We start from the raw sequence: 20,397 nt of genomic DNA on the forward strand, positions 1-20,397 counted from the left end.
GGGATTATACTGCTAGAGAACATCCACAATAAATTCTCCAATATTTCAGGATTAAATACATTAATTGGGGACTATGAAGTAGCATTTATAACATTTGCCATTTATCTTGTTTTATCAATAAACTATGCTTGATCTATTTCTTTTGGGGGACACACAATTCATTATTTTCAAATATTCATATTTTGATATTTAATAGTTTGGCAAGATTTAGCACACTTAAACGATAATTGATTTATTTGCTTCATAGTCCCATTTATTACTTCCATCTTATGGAGAATGTGAAGGAACTCAATTGACTTTATCAAGGTCACCAGCAAAGCAATGATAAGAAACCTAAGAGTGAATCCTTTCTGTTTCCAAATATTTTGAAAGTTGGCTCATGTAAAGAAAAAAATCTGTATGATGAAAGAGCACTTCTGGGAATGAAAAAGAGAAACCTTGTCTCTCAATGCCTAGAGGTCTGAACTAGTTCCAAAGATAAAGTTTTTAAGTACTGAGCTCAAATCAATCATTACTTTAAAACTGGATATTTTCTTCTTTATATCCTGAATTTAGAAACACGAACTAATCCCAAAGTACAATTTTACAAAATTTGCGCTTAATAGCCTAATTTTTAAAGGTAGAGTCTTGTGTTTGGGGTACATATTTAAATAATTTGGTGTCTCAGTGAGGTGTATATGTAAAATATCCCTCCTTCATTGTAACAGTTATCAAGTCAGTGTTTGTCAAAAGCTTGTTGGTCAGATACTAGTCTCATTTAGTTCTTGAAAAAAGGCGTGTGGGGAAAATGCTGTTAATAGTATGCCCATTTTACAGTTGAGAAATGAGGTATAAATGTTAGGTCATTTTCCCCAGGTCACAAAATGAATGAGGATTGGAGGCTGAATGTAAACAAGCTTACTATCCATAACAAAACTAAGTATGTTAAGTCAACCTCACAGCCCTGTGAAAGGCTTACTTGTTAGCCCATAAAATCTCTTTTCCAGGTAGTTTCTTAAAAATAACAACAAAAGTGTCAGCAGAATGTTGATTCAATTTAGTATTTCTAGAAAACTATTTCTATCTCTAGAGTTTTTCTTCTTTTCAGAGTTTTTGCTGTTGGGTCCGTTCCTAGTGCTATTTGGTAGATGGTGCATGCTGTGCTGAGATGGCAACCATAGGGTTGATGGTTTGTGACCCTATGGACTGTAACTTGCCAGGCTCTTCTGTTCATGGGATTCTCCAGGCAAGAGTACTGGAGTGGATTTTCATGCCCTCCTCCAGGGGATCTTCCCAGTCCAGGGATCGAACCGCTCTCTCCTGCATTGTAGGCAAATTCTTTACCCCCTGTGCCACCTACATTCAAATTCTCATGTAACCTCACACTGGCCTTGTGATCTGAGACACACCCTGTCTAAGTTTTTCAGATCTCTTTCATGCTGGTGTTCAGTAAATGGTTCCCAAGTTTCTAGCTATAAATGCTTTTTTAGGAAGTGAAAAGGGGGTACTTGGAGATTAACTAGTCCATATATCTCAGTTTACAAGAAAGGAAAATGAGGTCCTGAGGAATTAAGGGACTTATACAAAACCTTTCAGCTGGTTCCTGGCAGGACCAGTAAAGATTCAAGCTGCCTGAGTGCCCAGTGTGTGCTCCTTCACTGATCCATACTATTATCTAATATCTACCTACATAGCATATTGAAAAGCAGAGACATTACATTGCCTACAAAGGTCCGTCTAGTCAAGGCTATGGTTTTTCCAGTGGGCATGTATGGATGTGAGAGTTGGACTGTGAAGAAAGCTGAGCGCCGAAGAATTGATGCTTTTGAACTGTGGTGTTGGAGAAGACTCTTGAGAGTCTCTTGGACTGCAAGGAGGTCCAACAAGTCCATTCTAAAGGAGATCATACCTGGGTGTTCTTTGGAAGGAATGATGCTAAAGCTGAAACTCCAGTACTTTGGCCACCTCATGCGAAGAGTTGACTCATTGGGAAAGACTCTGATGCTGGGAGGGATTGGGGGCAGGAGGAGAAGGGAACGACAGAGGATGAGATGGCTGGATGGCATCACCGACTCGATGGACGTGAGTTTGAGTGAACTCCGGGAGATGGTAATGGACAGGGAGGCCTGGCGTGCTGCAATTTATGGGGTCGTAAAGAGTCGGACACGACTGAGCGACTGAACTGAGCTGAACTGCCTCAAGTGGTAGTATACGCTTGATGGTCTCTGCCACTAGGAGGAGTTGTCTCCGGCAGATAGTGTGAGATTGTTTTCACGTGTAACCGGAGTTACAATGCTGGGCAGAGAGCTAGGTAGAGCTAACAGTCTTTTCACTGCTTATGAGTGTGAAGCTCTAGCAAAAGTGGATAGAGGCTCTTTTTGCTGTTTGTGTGACTTCCATTTGCCAATTTGGATCCATAACATTTCAGCTGAGTTTGGAAAGTTGTGTGACTATCACTTTGGTGGTTTCCCTGTCTTCTGGAACCTTGCTGCAGACTGCATGACTCATCATGCTTCCTAGGTTTCCTCTTGGTTAAACGTCTCCATGGAGTGTCTATCTCCATGGAGTTTCCTGTGGGGAACATTTGCTTACAATTACGTCTGCCAACAGACTCCTTAAATGCATTGAGATCTCTGTGGCATGACCCAGGGCTCTCTACTTGGCTCTGATATGTTTGAAATTTTGCCATTAATGTGAAAAAAAAAATATGGAAGGCTTGCTGAGCCAATGTACAGATGACACAAAGATGGTGAGCACAATGAATATGAAAATGAGGGAATCGGATTATAAAAAGCCTAAACCAATGAACTAAATGGAATACAATGAAATAAAAAAGAGAAATTTTAAATTCTTAGACTGGGGTGTAAAATTGTAAAACTGTACCAGAAGAAGATGGGATTTTATGTTTGACATAACATTTGGCATCACATAGCATAGGTAAATTTCTACCTTGGCATACATAAAAATACCTGAGAGTTTCAGCTGCCTGTGATGGCTTTTGAATGGCTTACTATGAACAGTAATGTGGCTGCAAAAAAAAGATCATTTCTTCTTGGGCTGCATCTTGTAACATGTGCTTCTCAGAACAAAATAAATCAGAATTTGGTTCCACTCGTTTTAGTCAGCCACATAGAGGTTATTATTTTCCTTTCTCTGCAGCAGGGACGTAGCTAAACTGAAGAGCGTCCAGAATGTTTGATAAGAACAAGAGATGATTCAAAACATATGACACTATAAAGGGTGGTGGAAGGACTGGAGTATTTTTATCCTGGGGGAATAATGATAACTGTCAAGAAATCTGAAGGAGCTGAGATTTGACCATACTTGCAAGCTGATCTGTTAGCCTGACAGTTTCATGGATGCTGGTAGAAAGCACAAGACTGAGAGTCAGAGAAAAGTTCATTATTCACAACAATCAGAGGACCCAGAGTATCAGCATTTCCCTGTGTCAGCTCCGTATCCCAGTTTGCACAGGGCAATGCAAATCGGAGGAGATGATGCCATACGATAGGTGGCATTACAAGAGAGGAATCCCAAGCTCAGGAAATCCCAATCTTTTATAATAGGCTACCTGCAGTGGACATGAACTTGGGTAAATTTCGCGACATGGCGAGGGACAAAGAGGCCTGGTGTGCTGCAGTCCATGGGGGTCACAGAGTCAGACACGACTGGGCAACGGAACAACAACAAGCAAATCTGCCCAACCATCTACCTAGGGCAAGAGAGATACTATCTCTAAACAAAGAGCTTTCAAAGGAATTAAACTCTGTCAGTGCCTCAGCTAGAAGGACATGCAAAAAGGAGGAGGCATCCATGAAGACTTGTCTTTCAACAACAGCTACATCTCAAGGGTGGTCCTATTAAAGAATACCAGAAATCTGCCACTTCAGAAGAAAACAATGGTGTCCACTTGGCAAAAATGGCCAAAATACAAGTTTGCAGTAGGTTAAAATTATTTCCTGTAAAACAGAATGAGCTCAAGATGGAATGGACTCCTTGAGAAGTTAGACATGTTCAGGCAGAACTCAGGCAGCCATTTGTTGTGACTGTTGAAGAAATATTTATCCACCAGAGCAGTACTGAATTTAATGTTGTTTTCAGCTTCTTCCAGCACTCCACTTATCAGAAAAGAGAGGATAAGAAATAAGTGAGGTAACTAGGAAAAAATGCATGACAGAAAAGGATAAAGGGTACTTTCAAACTTGAAATACTTTGTTGTATAACTTCTGAAGCTCTAGTTCTGTCCTAAGAGGATCCAGACATCTCTTTGATAAACCAGAAATAGGGCTGTATCCAAAACCTTTATGAACTTTATGTTGTAATCTCCCTTGGCGGGCCTCTTCAGCTAAGAAAAACAGCTCAAAGATCTATTTGGAAATAAATTCTGAAGCCTTATCCTAGATTGATTATCCTGTATCTAGAGAACCAGAATCTTTGCTAAGGGATCCTTTATAATTTACCTGGAAATAGCTCTTGTCCAGATACCTAAACTGAAGCTTGGGAATATCCCTAAGGAAAAGATACTGTCCATAGGGTTGTTTTTAAGAAATACAACACGTCTTCCCCCCACCACCGCTCCCCCACCACCAAAAAAGGAGATTATTTAAAAGTAACTCTCATGACAGTTAGCAAAAGGACATTTTTCACTTTGCAGATTTATTAACTGTTCATTCTGTTTGAATTCATGTGCACACACACCACATATGTAAGATGACACAACTATAACTCGTGGGTGGAGATGTGACTATGGGCATGCCATTCGACCTCTTTGTCTTCCTATTTCTTTCCACTAAAAGTGAGGGGGTTGAAATAGATGATAGCAGTGTTTCTTTCCAGATTTGCAAACTCCAGAGAATCCAGGAAGAGCTGCCTTCTTAAAAGCTGCCTAATATTCGGAGCTCTAAGAATATAATAGGGCTTAAAAGAAAATAATGGGAAGCTTAGAAGAGAAAAGAAAATGGAAATCCCCTTTGCAAAATGGTTTAAGGGAATCTCTCTTAGGCTTAAGCATAGACACATCAATCAGGATATTGGGGAAGTCTATAGGATGGAATTATATAGGAATATCTTGTGGTGCTTTGTAACAAGATGTAAGTGCACTTTATGGCAGGAAACTGGAAGCAAAACTTCAGCTGTATTCTAAATTCAGCAGGGAATCCTATTCTAAAAAGTTGACCTTGATAAGAGCCCCAGACTGGCTGAAGTGTTGGGTGCTGACTCATCAGGCCAGAGCAAGCTGTAAGGGTAGGGAGGAGTTGCTTCCAAAGAGGTAGACACCTCTCTGGAAATCATTTATTCTTTTAAGTAACAGGAGAGACAAAGCTTAAATGGTTGTCCTTCTTTTGCATCTCAAAACAAGCAAATAACTCTTTTGGCCTGGGCCAGTTTGATCCCACCCTGAATATGCACATATAGAGAACTGAATACATTTTCTGGAGATCACAGCTCTCTACAACTTTGTGATGAATCAATAATTGAGGCACCCCTCTTCGTATACTTTGTCTCAGAAGACATACATCTCAGATCTCACAAATCACATCTCAGAATTTATTCAATGCTTTGGAGCTTAAAATATTTTTTTCGAAAATAATTATGTTTCCATATGGTTTATACATCAGTTCTGAAAGTTGACATCTTCTTGAAACTATGAGATTTCTTTCAATGATTTAGTCAGGTAAAATTTGTCATCAAGTAAAGTTTATCATCACACCAAATTTATCAATGTAATATAAAAGTTTCAGTGTTTCAATAAAACAATGGAACTTGAATGGGTACTTTTTTCCCCTGCAAACATCCACCTTAATTTCTGCCTCCTAAAACTGTTGCTTTCTTTTGTTTCAGCTTTAACCCTAAAAAATAGTAAAAGAACAATCTTACTTGGAATGTTCATTAGTTTAACAGCAGGAGTCAAATTAATCTCCTTCAAACCCTATATTAGACTTACTTTACAGGGTTTAAGATGTTTTAAAAAAGAGGTCTTTTGGAAGAAGCAGTGTTGATCTAGAACTTGGAGTCTCTTGGGAGCACGAACAGAGCTCAGACTGAGAATGAGTCTGCCACATTTTTCTGAATCAGAAGTCAGCTCTATTCTAGTGTGACCTTGGGAAAGTACTTTTTGTCATCCTGGGATACAGATATCCATGATAGAGGGCAGCTGCACTCATTATAAATATCTTGTAAGGTAGGCAAAATGCTGCACTATAACTCCTGAAGCCAGAGAGCCAGGAGAGAGAGGGCTTTTGTGACCTTTCAAGAATAGGCTGTTCACCCCAAGGAGTCCTGAGTAATTAAAACAGAGGGTTAGCACTTCTCACTGGAGGGATCAATTTACTCTGAACACCCCAAAGTGTTTTATCACTTGTTCTGGTCTCTGGCTCTGGACAAGGGAGGGTGGAGCGTGGGAGACCCATATTCAGGGTGGGATCAAACTTGCCCAACCAGTGAGGGGGTGGTTGAAGAAAGAGCAGTAATCTGAGAAGGAAAAACAAAAATAGAGTGGGGATAAAGTGAGGAGAGAAAGAAGAGCAGGCTCTGGGAGGCCCTGTGGCACTTACTGGCAATCCTGTGTTCCAAGGCCTCGTGGAGGGCAGATGGCTATTTACGTCTGTCCTGTTTTAGTAGCAGATCCTAGCGTGGCCCCAAGGGAGGGTGCAGATACTGGCTTTGACCACCACTCCCCATGTCATTTTCTTTCTCAAGAATCTGCAGTGACTCTCACCCTTCATTTTGCCTTTTCCGACTTTCGGATGTTCAGCTCCAACCTTATCCTTCCCATAAGAGTTCCAACTCTCCCTCCAACTATATTGTCCAGACAGGCTGCTCTCCTTCCTCTAAGCCCCACATCCTCACCCCCTTTCCTCTTCTACAACTTTCCCTCTTCTCTTCCAATGAACATATCTAAAACATGCATATCATCTTAGGTCAAGACATAATTCATTTCAGAATAGCAACTTAGATTGCATGAAGTTTTATACCACGCACTTAAACACATGCTGTCCTCGCCTGACTCACTGTTTCCTAGGACGGTTCCTTGACTATCTTGGCCCTCATCCATCTCCCATATTCTATCTCCTGGAGCATCTGTTTGCTGACCCACCTCTGCAGAATTACTCTGTAGGGAGGGAAGGCTGTAGGAATCTACATTTTCAACAAGCTCCCCCAGAGGAACTAAGGAGCTGGAATGAACTAAGGAGGCAGAATTTTAACTTTGGCTGTTTATTTTATATCTTTCCATATTGTTTATACATTTTTACCATGGTCATATACACCTTTTATAATAAAAATTAGTGGGGGTGCATATATATTTGTTAAGCTCTCGGAGGACCCTGATGGTGTCGGAACCATGGGTTCCCACAGTTGTTTGAACAATGGCGCAGACACGTGCCTTCTTTCATTTCTCAGTTCTTCTGTGAGGTTGACAGTTACTCAAGAACAAGAACTAGTTCCATGTTTTTCCTATCTTTCCAGTGCTAGAAATGCCAGGCTCAAAGCAGGAGCTCAATAAGTACTTGAATGGGTTTGAACAGACTCCCAATAAAACAGGAGAAAAATTAAATAAGGATACACATGACATGGTACATTTGAAGAAAAAAGAAACTTTACAATTAGTAGGATAAAGAAAGATGCAAGAGTAAGACAGAAAAAAAGATACTTAGGTGACTTAATAGACCACAGAATGACCACAGATCAGCATCTGTGTCGTGTTTTTGGAACTAGAAATGTAGGATCTCTGAAGGCATCAATTAACTTCTAGCATGACGAAACCAAGAGGTGGTTATCTTTTTAATCTGGCTCATTCTTATAAGTGAACATAGTTATGAATTCTATAGCTAAATAAAGCTGAGTAGTTGGGAAGAGTTAAGAATCAAAACTTACATACTTTGCTAGTGGAAATGCAAACTAATACAGCTGCTTTGGGAAACAGTCTCACAGTTCTTCAAAAAGTTAAACATAGAATTAGCATATGGGCTAGCAAATCCACTCATAGGAATTTACTCAAGGGAATTGAAAACACATATCCACACAAAATCTTGTACAAATGTGTTCATAGCAGCATTTCTTTTAGACTGGCCAATGAATAACCATGATAGATGAATAATGGCTCCAATGATAAAGAATCTGCCTTCAGTGTGGGAGACCCGGGTTCAATCCATGAGAAGATCGACCCGGGAGAAGATCCCCTGAAGAAGGGAATGGCAACCCACTCCAATATTCTTGCCTGGAGAATTCAGTGGATCGAGGGGTCTGGTGGGCCACAGTCCATGGGGTTGCAAAGAGTCGGACATGACCGAGTGACTAACACAACACAATCTAGCCAAACAACAGGATATCATTGGCCATGAAGCGAAGTGAAGTCGCTCAGTCGTGTGAGCCACCAGGGAAGTCCTATTTGGCCATACAAAGATATAAAATACAGATCATGCTACAACACAGATGAATCTGTCTCCAAAACATGCTATGTGAAAGAAGCCAGACACAAAAGGCCGTGTATTCTTTGACTCCATTAGTATGAAATGTCCAGAATTGGCAAATCCTTAGAGACAGAAGCTGGATTAGAAATTACTGGATCTGAGAAGAAAGAGGGATGGGACATGACTGGTGGTGGGTATAGAATTCTGGAATTAGATAGTGATGAGGGTCACATAATTCTGTGAATATATTAAAGACCAGTGAATTGTTTACTTTAGAAGGCTAAATTTTATGGTATGTAAATTACATTTTAATAGAGCTATTATTTTTTAAATGAAAATAAATCAAGAGGGAATATGGGGGACAAGGGAAAGCTGAGCAGAAGAATCTCCAAAATGTTACAAAAGAAAGAATAAGACAAGGGAGAAGTTTTACTAAGGGCTGCCTTTTTAGGCATAGTTCCTTTTTTAAACTTTTTTTTTCTTAATGAAGGCTAATTGAGGAGAAAATTAGAAGACATAGACTTTAAATGCAGCCTTAAGGAGTTTAGTTTAGATGAAAGTTTTTCCTATCCGTACGGAGTTGGAATAAGAGGTTTTCATATCTCTCTTTTTGGGAGACTTAAACAGTGCTTAGAATAGGCCCCATGTGTCAATCTGTGGAAGCCCTTCCTGAAATGGGAGAGGGATGAATCAGATGACCTTTTATGGTCTTTGGTCTTTTTCTCTTTCTCAGAACAATTAGTCCTCAGCATTCGATATAACACACTGCTTCCAGAGCGCTAAAATAAGAGAGAGGAGACACTTCTGTTTCTTGAAAAGTTTTATTTGGTTTCTATATCAGTCATAAGCATACATCCTTCTTAAGACTATAAAAGTCTTCTCCAAGCAGTTAACTTGTTATTGAAAAAAAAAAAAAAAGAAAGCACAACTTGAAATAGCTACCTATTATTTCAATCAATTGTGCAAAGACAGTAAATTCAGATTATGTATCGCTACCTCTACTCATGTTATTAATATGAATACATAGAATGCACTTGGCCTGGTAAATAGTTTGCAAACCTTTGAATTCATTGTATTTGAAAAGTAAAATAACATCATCCTCACTCGTATTTCCCAGGGATCAATCACTTCTTCTAAGCATTCCCAATTGCCTCCCATTGCTCTTAGCTTTAGGAGACAGCAAGTGCCTGCTTTGGGTCTGTCCACTCAGCAGCATCCTCCTCATTCTCTGCCCAGGACCCAGATTCCCATGAAAATAAAACAAGCTGGGGGACAAAATTAGAGCAAGGAAGTCTGTTCTGGTCCTGCCTTCAGATTCAAACCAGGTCTTTTTCCCTGGTGACCTAGTCAGGTCCCCCAGGTCCAGTAGGGCTTCATTTTAGGCAAAGTCACTATTGGTACTCTTGGCTTCATCATCACACACATTCAACAATATTCATTCATTGAGTAAATGTCGAAACTGAAACTTTCCTATTTTGGGTTGGTAATAGAAACCTCCATTTCCAATGTCCTCAAATGTTTACTGAATAAATGGATTGTGGTTCTAGAACCAGATAGGGTGAAGACTTTGAGTTGCTGAGAACGGTGACTAAAGAAAACCTCTCACTGAGACACGAAGCACTTCTCTTCCTCAGGATGGACTCCTGCTGCTGTCCTGCTAAGCAAGGGCGTGGTCAAACTGCCCTTTCTCCAGGCCTTCAAGTCCGTCAGCCCAGGTCGAGGTTGGCATGCTCCGATATGGGTCCAAAAGAATCCGGAAGCACCTGACGATGAGGATGCCCAAGAAAATAAACAACAAAATCACAAAAACAAATGTGGTTTTCTGCTCCAGAGACATGCTAGAATCTGATGACACATTCCCAAGGGGCAACAGAGGAGAAGGGACTGGCTGTCCTCCATCCATCGTCCAGGGATGCTGGAGCACAGGGTCTCCCGGCTTCTTTCTCTTCCATCATCAGCCTGCCGAGATCATGGTGGCTGCACCTTGGAGACGCTTCAGAGAGAAAGGAAGGGAAGAGAGGGAGTAAACATCAAAGGGCAACTTTATTTCTGGGCTCACCATCCTATTTTTCAGAGAGAAGAAGCAATCGCTAAGCTTTTTCAACAGGGATTCTTAATTCCATATAACTATGGGGAAGAAAATGTTACTCTTGCATGAAACTACCAGACTGTTCTCAGGGTAGCCATGTGGGACCAGGAGGGATGGGCAGGGATGGCAACCAGAGTACAGAAGATGAGAAATGTCCAAGGCAATGTTGACCTCAGGTGTGTTGCCAACTTGACATCCAAACCTAGCTTCCCTGCCAAGTCTCTTCCAGATTCCCTCCAGTAATAATACTCTCACATCATTCTTATAATGAGACCATTGACTGGACACCAGCTGTGTGCCAGGACTGTAGCTAAACACAACAGAAGATAGCCACTCTATCACAGGCTCCACGAAAGCAGGGATCTCTGTAGTATGAGGAAACTGAGGCTGGAAAAGTGTTAGTCACTCTGCTGCTGCTAAGTCGCTTCAGTCATGTCTGACTCTGTGCAACCCCATAGACGGCAGCCCACCAGGCTCCACCGTCCCTGGGATTCTCCAAGCAAGAACACTGGAGTGGGTTGCCATTTCCTTCTCCAAAGCATAAAAGTGAAAAGTCAAAGTGAAGTTGCCCAATCGTGTCCAACTCTTTGCGACCGCATGGACTGCAGCCCACCAGGATCCTCTGTCCATGGGATTCTCCAGGCAAGAATACTGGAGTAGGTTTCCATCCCCTTTTCCAGAGGATCTTCCCGACCCAGGGATCAAACCTGAGTGTCCTGCATTGCAGGCAGATTCTTTATTGTCTGAGCCAGGCTGGAAAAGGTGCTTAATATAGAAACTCTCTCAAGGAGCATTGGGTTTGGGTCCCCAGTCTCTAGCCTCCGTATTACTGTGTGTGGGACCTTGAAGAGGTCACTAAGTTGGAAAGATGAGAAGTAGAAATGGCCGCATGCTATCTCACAGTGTTATTATGAAGATGAATGTCAGGGGAAACCTTTGAAAAGCATACAAAGATGAAAAGCAAAGGAAAACAAAGTGTTGCTTCACTGAAGACAGGACTAAGGAAGCTACCGTGCTCCTCCTCTGCTCTCTCTTGCCTTGCTCCTCCTCTGCTCTCTCTTGCCTTGCTCCTCCTCTGCTCTCTCTCGCCGCGCCCAGGCCAAGGGAGAAGGCAGGGGTCTCAGACTCCCAAACCATCAGACTCCTGCTGCTTTTCTCTCTTTTCATCAAAAAACAAAAACCTGGTTCAATACTTGATCCTGGAAAGGACCTAGAGAACCGAGCTAGGGAAAAGAAATTGATTGCATTTTTTCAAAAGCCTTACAGCAGCTTCCTGCTATTTGTTTAAGACCATTTGGTCAGAGGAAGAGAAAGAAAGAAATGTTATCACTATTTCTATTTTGCAAGTAGAAAAACTAAGGTGTATGGATATTACTGTTTGTCTTTAAAGGCATATTGAAGTAGACATCAAGGCCAGTGAAAGCTTCATATATTGAACTAAACCTATTTAAATCAAATTTGATAAAGAAAAGTACTTACATCAGACATTATAGGTAAATCATAGGACATATTTATGAATCTGTCTTTAAAAAAAATTACATAGTCATCTATGGAAATTACCATGAATTCAAAAGAAATTATGCTCAGTGAAAATAAGCAACCAAATAAAAATAGAATTATGGCCTAAAGGATTAACATAGTATTTCTTCAGTTAACTTATAATCATTGTCTTGAGGTATAGAATTAGTGAGCATAACAACAGTTTGCATATATGTTGACACTTCAAAGTTTATAAAATCACAGTTTAAAAATAGTTTATAAAGGGAATTACAACTGGTATCTGGGAGGAAGGAGTTACCAGTTTAGGGGAAATAATATTTTGCAGCTCCTTGACTCTGAATTTTTTAAAGGTTGGAATAGTTACAGTAGATTCATTTTTATTTTAAAATACGATTGGAATAAAATTTGTTTTTTAAAAGATCTCCTTAGGCGTGTAGAGGATATTCATGGATTGGGCTTGGTTTGCTTGTTTTTAAGCACCCTACCAGTCTTGAGTGTTAATAGGAACTGAAGAGGGGACAGGAAAGGCAGCCAAGGCAGCTCCCCCTGGTGCTTCTAAGGACATCCATACCCACACCAAATACCCAAACTGGACTTAATCATACCAAACAAAAAATTCCCCAAAACCTGGGTCAAAAGAAAGCCTCGTGGTGATAGAGGAATAGATGCTTAAGCTGTGCTGCGCTCAGTTTTGTCTGACTCTTGCGACCCCGTGGACCGTAGCTTGCCAGGCTCCTCTGTTCATGGGATTTTTCAGGCAAGAATACTAGAATGGGTTACCATTTCCTCCTCCAGAATATCTTCCCAATCCAGGGACTGAACCCTCATCTCTTGCGTCTCCTGCGTTGGCAGGAGAGTTCTTTACCACTGAGACACACTATATGGCCTCTTGTCTTTCCATATCCTACTGATCCCTGGCCTTCCCACTGGCTTAGTAAAATCCATTTTACTATGTCCATTTTCCGTCTGGCCCAAGTGAAGCCAGAGCCATTTTCTTTGTCTGTTGTTTAACACAACCAAGACAGGACTGCATTTTTAGGAAATTTTTTTAATGAAAACATTACATAATCCAAAAGGGAAATAGTAGAAAAAAGAGGACCATTAACTGTAAATTTACAACACAAAGTTTGCTAGATCTGTGAAGTTCAATGACAACAGTGGAGAAAGAACCTTTTGAGACTGTGTTAATGACACCCTAGCCATGAGCTGTCTGATTAATATAGCAATGCCTTTCAGTCCCTCCCTTCCCACCCCTGGTCTTCACTTTACTATCATGACAAGCACCATCATGACACCCTGGACCAGTCTGCTCCGGCCTTGTCCTTAGTACAAGGCAAAGTATCAAGTCCTTTTGTCTTAGCTAAGCATCCTATAATTCCTAGGCTTATTCCATAACTCAGGTTCTAGAACTGGTACACCATTCATTTGGGGGATGCAGTGATGGGCAACCATTCCAGGAAGTCCCAGTAAACAACCTAGTCATCTCAATTCAGATTATCAGTGACATCTGTCTATACATGAGTCTGGGGCATCACTTATTCATAGGGAAGCCAACTATTAGAATGTCATAACACTCAGTTTTAATTTGCAATTTTACCATGCTATGCTGATTAAAAGGCAGATCTAAGGATATAGTTAACCTTCTTTGCAACCTGATCAGGTGTTTTGAGAAGCCTGCTAAAATATAAATATATATATATTCTTGTTCTCTGATCCTTTCACCACCAACCCCTTTTAGATATACCAAACTGAGGAGACAAGAGAGATGAAAGCATTTTGAGAACTCTACAGATCTTTACAGATTGTAAGCCTCTCCCCTCCCAGTATACCATGATGCCCAAGTTCCTATTAAAATAACTTCATTTGGTCAAATTATCACAGGTCTCTATTAAAGTGCAGTATTTTACCAGGGAAAATGAAACATTAACACATTAGCAGGGATTTGTCTTTGAACTGTTCTTGTTTGGAGGAGGGAGAAAAGAGGTAGATAGAAAGGAATTTGAAGGAAGATCCTGCTGGGAGCAAGAGGCTGCTAGAGGGACTTGCGGGAACCAGACATGGGGGCTATGAGTCGATGGTCCAAAGGGAGAGTCCTGGGAAAGGATGAGGGAGAGTGGGTAGAGATGAGAAGAGGAGATGGTTATGAAGGGAAATGGAGATCCAGAGATTCAGAAAGAAATGCCAACTATTTCCCAGTTTTGCCTGGAACTACTTGAAATCCCTAGAAGAGCCTGCTTGATTTTAAACCTGCAATCAACTAATCAATAATTTACAAATTTGGAAAGCTCAACAGCATGTTTAAGCTAAAGGAAGCATCAGTGTAAGATGCAGAAATAGAAATAAATGTAATCACTTGGCCACCACAGTACAAGAATATTCAAAGACATCCAAATTTTGTAAGTGCCTGAGAGTAAAGTGTTCCTTTTTTTGGTAGAAATGATTCTTAGGGAACGGTCACAATTGCTTTTACCTAAACAATGAAATGTTCCTTTCAGATGAATAGTGGAATGTGGGCAAGTAAATTATTTTGAAAGATTTTGACACAACCATTATCAGCATTAATAACAACAAAAGGCAGTTATTTTAAGAAGGACCAGAGTCACTCACAGCAGTATTTTAATCCTGACTGGCTTTCCCTATCACGCAGCACACCTGTCTTCCCTTTGCTTGGTCCCTTTGTATGTGCTCAGGAAATAAAGTCTAATTTTAACGTGGACCAAGGAAAGCTTAATTGAAAGCTGCCATTTTCAAAAGTCATGTAATACATCCCTTTTCTCAAACTAAGCTCCTTGGACTCTAAGTTCACAAAGTGCAAACACCCTGAATTAGTCACAAAGCCCCGTGTGAGGAGTCCATCTCAGCCACAGTCATTCTCACTATCGGCCACGCGCTTTAGTCCGTTTGGAGAGAAATCCTCTCTTTCTTACCCCATACATCCTCTATACTGCGTCATGATTCGTCTTTCTAAGTTGAAATTTACCATTCCTCCCCTCAGACCACCCTTGTACTCCAATATCCAAGACCCTCACCAACCCCTTAACCCTCTTGTGGACCTAATACACCTGTTTTCTGGACCACAAATTAGATGGCAATCTGTCAGTGGAATTTTTCTGAGGTATTACTATATTTCCAAAGTAAGTTCAGAAAGGAACAAAGATCAAATCACATTTGGTTTTGAGCAAAATGACCAGTGGACAAGAACAAACTTACATGTAATTGATCTGCAGTCACCTAGGGAGAGCGTCCCAACTCTGGCTGTTCAGCAGCTCCACCTCACACTTGGTATCCTTTGAACACCTCCGGGTTTCCCACCTCTGAGCTTTGAGTCATGATGCTGTCCGCCAGATGCTCTCCTCCTCGCCCTCTTCCCACCTGCAGCTTTCTCTCCCTCCCTCCGGTCCACGCCAAAGTCCTCCTCCCCAGCAGGTCCTCAGTCCTCCCTTCACCCAAGGCACCGACGCTTCCTGCGCTCTGTCCCTGGGAACATTTCACCTGCTCTCTGCAGCAGCACCTATTACAGGATGTATCTCCACTGTGCTCCTCACCGTCCCCTTTTTAAACAACAGGCTCCTTGAGGAATTCCTTGCTGCTCTGGGATCATTGCCTCTCTAAATAGAGGTTGAAACAAACCTCTGGCCCCTTAGAGTTCAGGGAACTGAATTCAACCTTGGAGGTGCTGGGTGGTACAGAGAAGGGGTGAAAAAAAGAACATGTCATCCACCCTAACTGGGATGTCAGACCATTGTGGTTGAAATAGATCTTGTTTCAAAGAATCACAAATAATCTGAGTCACAATGACATTTTAATAGTCACAGAGCTCATGATTTAAGAAGCAGTTGTTTTTTTTTTTTTTTTAATTTTCTTTGGCCTCACTGCTGATGGGTAGGGTCTGAAATATAGAAATCAGCTGGAATTAAGCACTCTCCCTTCTGTTTAAGGGGTCAATCCTTTCTTACCTAGATTGCTTTTTGATGGGGAAGGGTAGCCATTTAAAATATCCTGAATCATATTGTCTTACATGGGAACTATCAATGTCAACACATATCCTTCTCAAGCTTGGAGCCTTTGGACTGTTCATCTCATTATAAAATTTCACAGTAAGAAAAAATATTTTGTCTGGAGAGAACTATCTTAAAGTAATGATATATTTCTTATTTTTCAAGTGACAGCAGTAGAATTCATTCATTGCATTTGGCCCCTTGTCCTGGGAAACCACACACAGGCATTCGATTTCACCACCTCACTTTTGTGGTCGTCCCTCTCGTGATGGGTTGCAATAACAGTTGCAGTAGATGTTTTGTGTGTATAGTCCTGCCTGGCACATTGTGAGCTGTTCAAAAACTAGGTGATGAGGAATGAGTGTTTTCTCTTTATCTCATTGTTGTGCAAAATGAGATTTATTGCTCATTTCCCATGCAGTAATGGAGATTGTTAAATAAACTGCCCCAAATCAAAAAACTCAAGAGTAGCCCCCTTCAAAGGGGAATGAGTAGAACATCATCATCCTTCAACTGCTAATGCCCTGCGGGGTGCTGTGAAACAATGCAGTCTGTATTTTAAGTACTCTGAAACCATATAACTGCTGTACCTAATTTTTAAACCTTGTAGGCCACAAACCTAGTTATGTGAACTTGATGTGCTTTCAAAAGCAGATGTAAAACCAGTTCATCCATCGAGCAAGAACACTCACAGGCTTGTCCAGTTTACACTCACATGTGACGGACAGGGCACCTTGTCCCACAAAGACGTCCTGGGTACCTTGTTTATATTTATCTAGCAGCCTAGTGAGACCAATCCATAGACTGTGAAATAGGGAGGGAGTTGGCTAGGTAGGCAGGACTGAATTTGCAACAACTGACAGGGACAAACTTCCTCAAAGTGCTGCGTTATCCTGTAATAGTTCTGACGCTTGGCTTTGAAATGTGAACATGTCTTGTAAAAATGGAAGAAATAATATACCCTGAAACTGAGGCAGAATAGAATCACTCTCTACTTTTTTGAGTTTAAGGAAGCCTCAACTGCATTGCTGTCTGTATAGCTGGAGTGTCTGGAGGTATATCGTCCATCCCACCCACCAACCCCCAACGTGTAAACATCCCAGTCAACCCTATTACACATACCCCGCACAACTGTGAGCTCACCACCAAAGTCACCTCATTTCTCGTAGAAATTCTGTGTATGAATCCAGTGAAGAGCAACTTGCATTCCAGGATATACATGCAAAGATGCAAAATGTTTCCTATAAATTCACAGAATACATGGCCCTTTTGGTGGCCAGCCAAGACCTTGAGGTAGAGATTTCCGGACTCTAAGTACTTCAGGCATTTTAACCACCCTCTCCCCATTTTTCTGGCTCACATAAATACATGGCATCTTCCTGTTCTTCTTTTTCAACACTGCTCCTATTCTGATACAATAGCCCTGATGATTCCAAATTCACAGGATGGTTAGGAGTAAATATTAATTTATACACTCGAAAATTAGACGCATGGCTAGTAGAAAGCCCATAGATACCAGTTTTAAAGACAAGCGAGTGTGGTCAGCTACAAATGTCAACAGGCAGTTTCAGAACTGTTGCTAGACCTCACTGCTGCACAGGAGGTCGGCTTCCTCTGCTCATCTCTGCAAAGTCAGCCTGCAGACACATCTGCTGCTTGGTTTGGGGAGTGAACCCTGCTGTAGCCAGTTCACCATGCTGGTCAGCAGGGGACCTTTATCTTCAGCCTGAGCCCTGACTGCAGCTTTACTTCCTCCCTATTTTCATCTTCCTCCTAACATCTGCTGTACGAGTTTTAAAGGGACTGCAGGGCAAGACTGCAGCCTTGCTGAGAACATCAGAAAAATAGCCTGCGATTGCCCAGTCAGTAAAGGGGGGTGTCAAAAGGCACCACGAGCACACTGGAACTTAAAGTCCAAACAGTAACCTTACTGTTCAACTCAGTTTTCCTTCTCTTTCCTTGTGTGTTTCCTAGTGAAAGAGAGTGCTTGCTGATACCTCAAAAGGCTAGGGCTACACACTGCCCAGGGACAACAGGGACAATCAGCACTGTCACTATGAGTTGTTTGGGTCATGATCCTTTGTAACCAAATTAGAACATCCCTGTTACATTTTGGAAGGTGGGATGTTTTAGGTGAATAGAAAAAAAAAAATGTAATGGGCAGAGAGCTTTCAAGAATAATTTACTGCAGCTTAGCAAAGAAAAAAGCCTGTTTTAGTATTCTCTTATCCAGTGTCTGTAGCATTATAAACTTAAGCATGCTTTAAAAATACAGGCATCATTACATTTCACCCCCGTGCATTAACTTTACCTAGCAACTATTTAATTAGACTTTATCTGACAGCTGGATCTAAATTCAGAACTTGGATCCAAAAGGCATCCATGCGATCATGGCTCATGCATATATTTAAAGTTAGAGGAAAGCATTTAATTAGCCCACCATAGACACAGATTTTGGTCAAATACCTGGATCTGGCTGAACAAACACTTGATCCATTTCCTGGTGGAACAGTTACAGGTAGTTACAAGCCTCCTTAGCTTCCATTCTTCCCGACCAGGCTGTGAGAAAGCAGTAGGCAGTGGTAGCTGCAAGCAGCTGATGGCACACCCCAGAGCTAAAGCTGTTGTTTCAGGCTTAGAAACTTCCCATTAAAACCCCGAGTTAAAGGAGCATCGTCTTTCTGTGTGAGGCATCATTAGCGGCCAATACAGCTGCTTCTCTGAGGCGAGCCATGATTTCGGTTCTGCCTCAGCAACTCTTCAGAGAATTCTGCTTCAGTGAGTAGAGGCAGTATCCTAGCAGTGTGTCTGAAATCATCTTCAAGAAAGCATTAACATTCAAAAGGAGTACGGGGGAAAACATCACAGGGCATTCCCATACCTTTTCAAAAATCAAAGCCATAAATCTACCAGTGTCTTGCTCTTCTCTATTGATTGTTGACACTATTTCTCTTTGGGGATGTCAATTAGCACCTTGCAGCAACCAGCCTCCATATCGATCATGGTTTATGACCTTCAGGCCAACTTAATTAATGGAAAGACTTCTAGGGAAGGGCATCAACTTAGCATTTAGGAGATGAAGGAAAGACTCCTTTTCCTAAAAAAAAAAAAAAAAAACAACGTTGACCTTCCAGAAAAGCAATGATTATGGGAGGCATTGAGGAAAGTTTAACAAGTAAAAAAGAAAATCCTAATTTCACCACCTGTTTGTGAATTTACTAGGTGGTGGGTTGCCAGGTCCACTCTCCTCTGGGCAGCCTGCATGATTGTGACCTTGGCAGGTACCCCACCCCACACAGGCCATCTGAGCCCACTTGGTGAATAAAGATAGACCTTCACTGAGAAAAAGTTGTACTAATTCTAAAGATTCTGGTTACATGGCACAACACTTATACTATTTTCCTTGGACAAAGTACCTAAATAAATTGGAAAAATATTATAGGATAAAATTCATCTAAAAAAAAAAAAAAAGTGCTTCTCTTGAAAGCATTCAGCCTAATCCTCAAGATGGAACATCCTTGATTTTTGGCAAATCACCACTTTCTTTGTTGAATTGGAAGAACAATTAGCAACAACACCCACCCACCAAATAATGGGGTGCAAGCTATTCAAAGCTAAGTCTCCCTGTGCCTGTCAGCTCTGCTGTCTCTTTGGCTCTCCTGAGAAGCTGGCCATGACCCAGTAGCTCTAGGGGACTAGAATGGAGCTCATTCTCTAAGAGGAAACCCCCCACCTGCTAGCAAGAGACAACAATCCTGGATAAGCCTCCGATCCAAGGAAATTCAAATGCTAAGGGTTAGAGTCTAATATCAGAATCAAATGCTTCACAAGGACATGAAGGTATTTTCCCCAGATGTTTTCCAGACTTTTTAACCGAATTTCCTTTCCAATTAGTGTAACTTACTATATTTTCTCTCTCTCTCTCTCATATACACAAAGACACACAGACACACAAAACAGTGGAACAAATGAAATCCAACAGAGCACTGTCATTCAATACTAACTGGTATCCATGCTTTTCAGCCGACGGTGCTGGTGAACGGAGCACCCTGCTCGGTAATGCTAACAGAGTGTGATTCAGGGAACAATCTGACCCCACCCTCACTTATATACTTATCATTCCATGGGGTAAACAAGGACTCTAGTTAGAAACGAGCCAGGTTACCACCAGTTCCCTGCCCAGGGGCCCCTCAGATATTGTTGTCATCTATAGACAGTAGAGGTGGCAGGGAACACGAGAGGGCTGTGGTTGTTCTCTAGCTACTATGCAGCCTGAGCCCATCCCAAGGAGATGAGTGCCTGGCCTATTTTTAAAACTCTTCAGAGAAGTAGATTCCAAAACCCCCTCTGACAACCTCTGTTTAAACTAACTCCTCCATTGCTTACTTCCTCTCAGTGAGTCAGCACATTTTCTCTTCTA

The 20,397-nt window shown here is 41.4% G+C and overlaps 1 protein-coding gene across 4 annotated transcripts; it reads right to left on the reverse strand.

Annotated features, from left to right (window-relative positions):
• Positions 1-9,296: 9,296 nt before the first annotated feature.
• On the reverse strand, positions 9,297-20,115 carry CTXN3 (cortexin 3). Of its 4 annotated transcripts, XM_055548586.1 has the most exons (3): positions 19,982-20,115; positions 18,859-19,074; positions 9,297-10,383 (listed from the first exon to the last, which is right to left on the reverse strand). In XM_055548586.1, the coding sequence occupies exon 3, from the start codon at positions 10,291-10,293 to the stop codon at positions 10,048-10,050; it is 246 nt and encodes an 81-aa protein (XP_055404561.1). In that variant the 5' UTR covers positions 10,294-10,383; positions 18,859-19,074; positions 19,982-20,115; the 3' UTR covers positions 9,297-10,047. The 4 variants fall into 4 exon arrangements, with proteins under 4 accessions (XP_055404561.1, XP_055404541.1, XP_055404568.1 ...); XM_055548566.1 differs by lacking the exons at positions 18,859-19,074; positions 19,982-20,115 and adding an exon at positions 18,444-18,834; XM_055548593.1 differs by lacking the exons at positions 18,859-19,074; positions 19,982-20,115 and adding an exon at positions 17,133-17,154.
• Between the last annotated feature and the right edge of the window lie 282 nt (positions 20,116-20,397).

Source organism: Bubalus kerabau, chromosome 1, assembly GCF_029407905.1.
Source record: "Bubalus kerabau isolate K-KA32 ecotype Philippines breed swamp buffalo chromosome 1, PCC_UOA_SB_1v2, whole genome shotgun sequence".
NCBI classification, from domain to species: domain Eukaryota; kingdom Metazoa; phylum Chordata; class Mammalia; order Artiodactyla; family Bovidae; genus Bubalus; species Bubalus kerabau.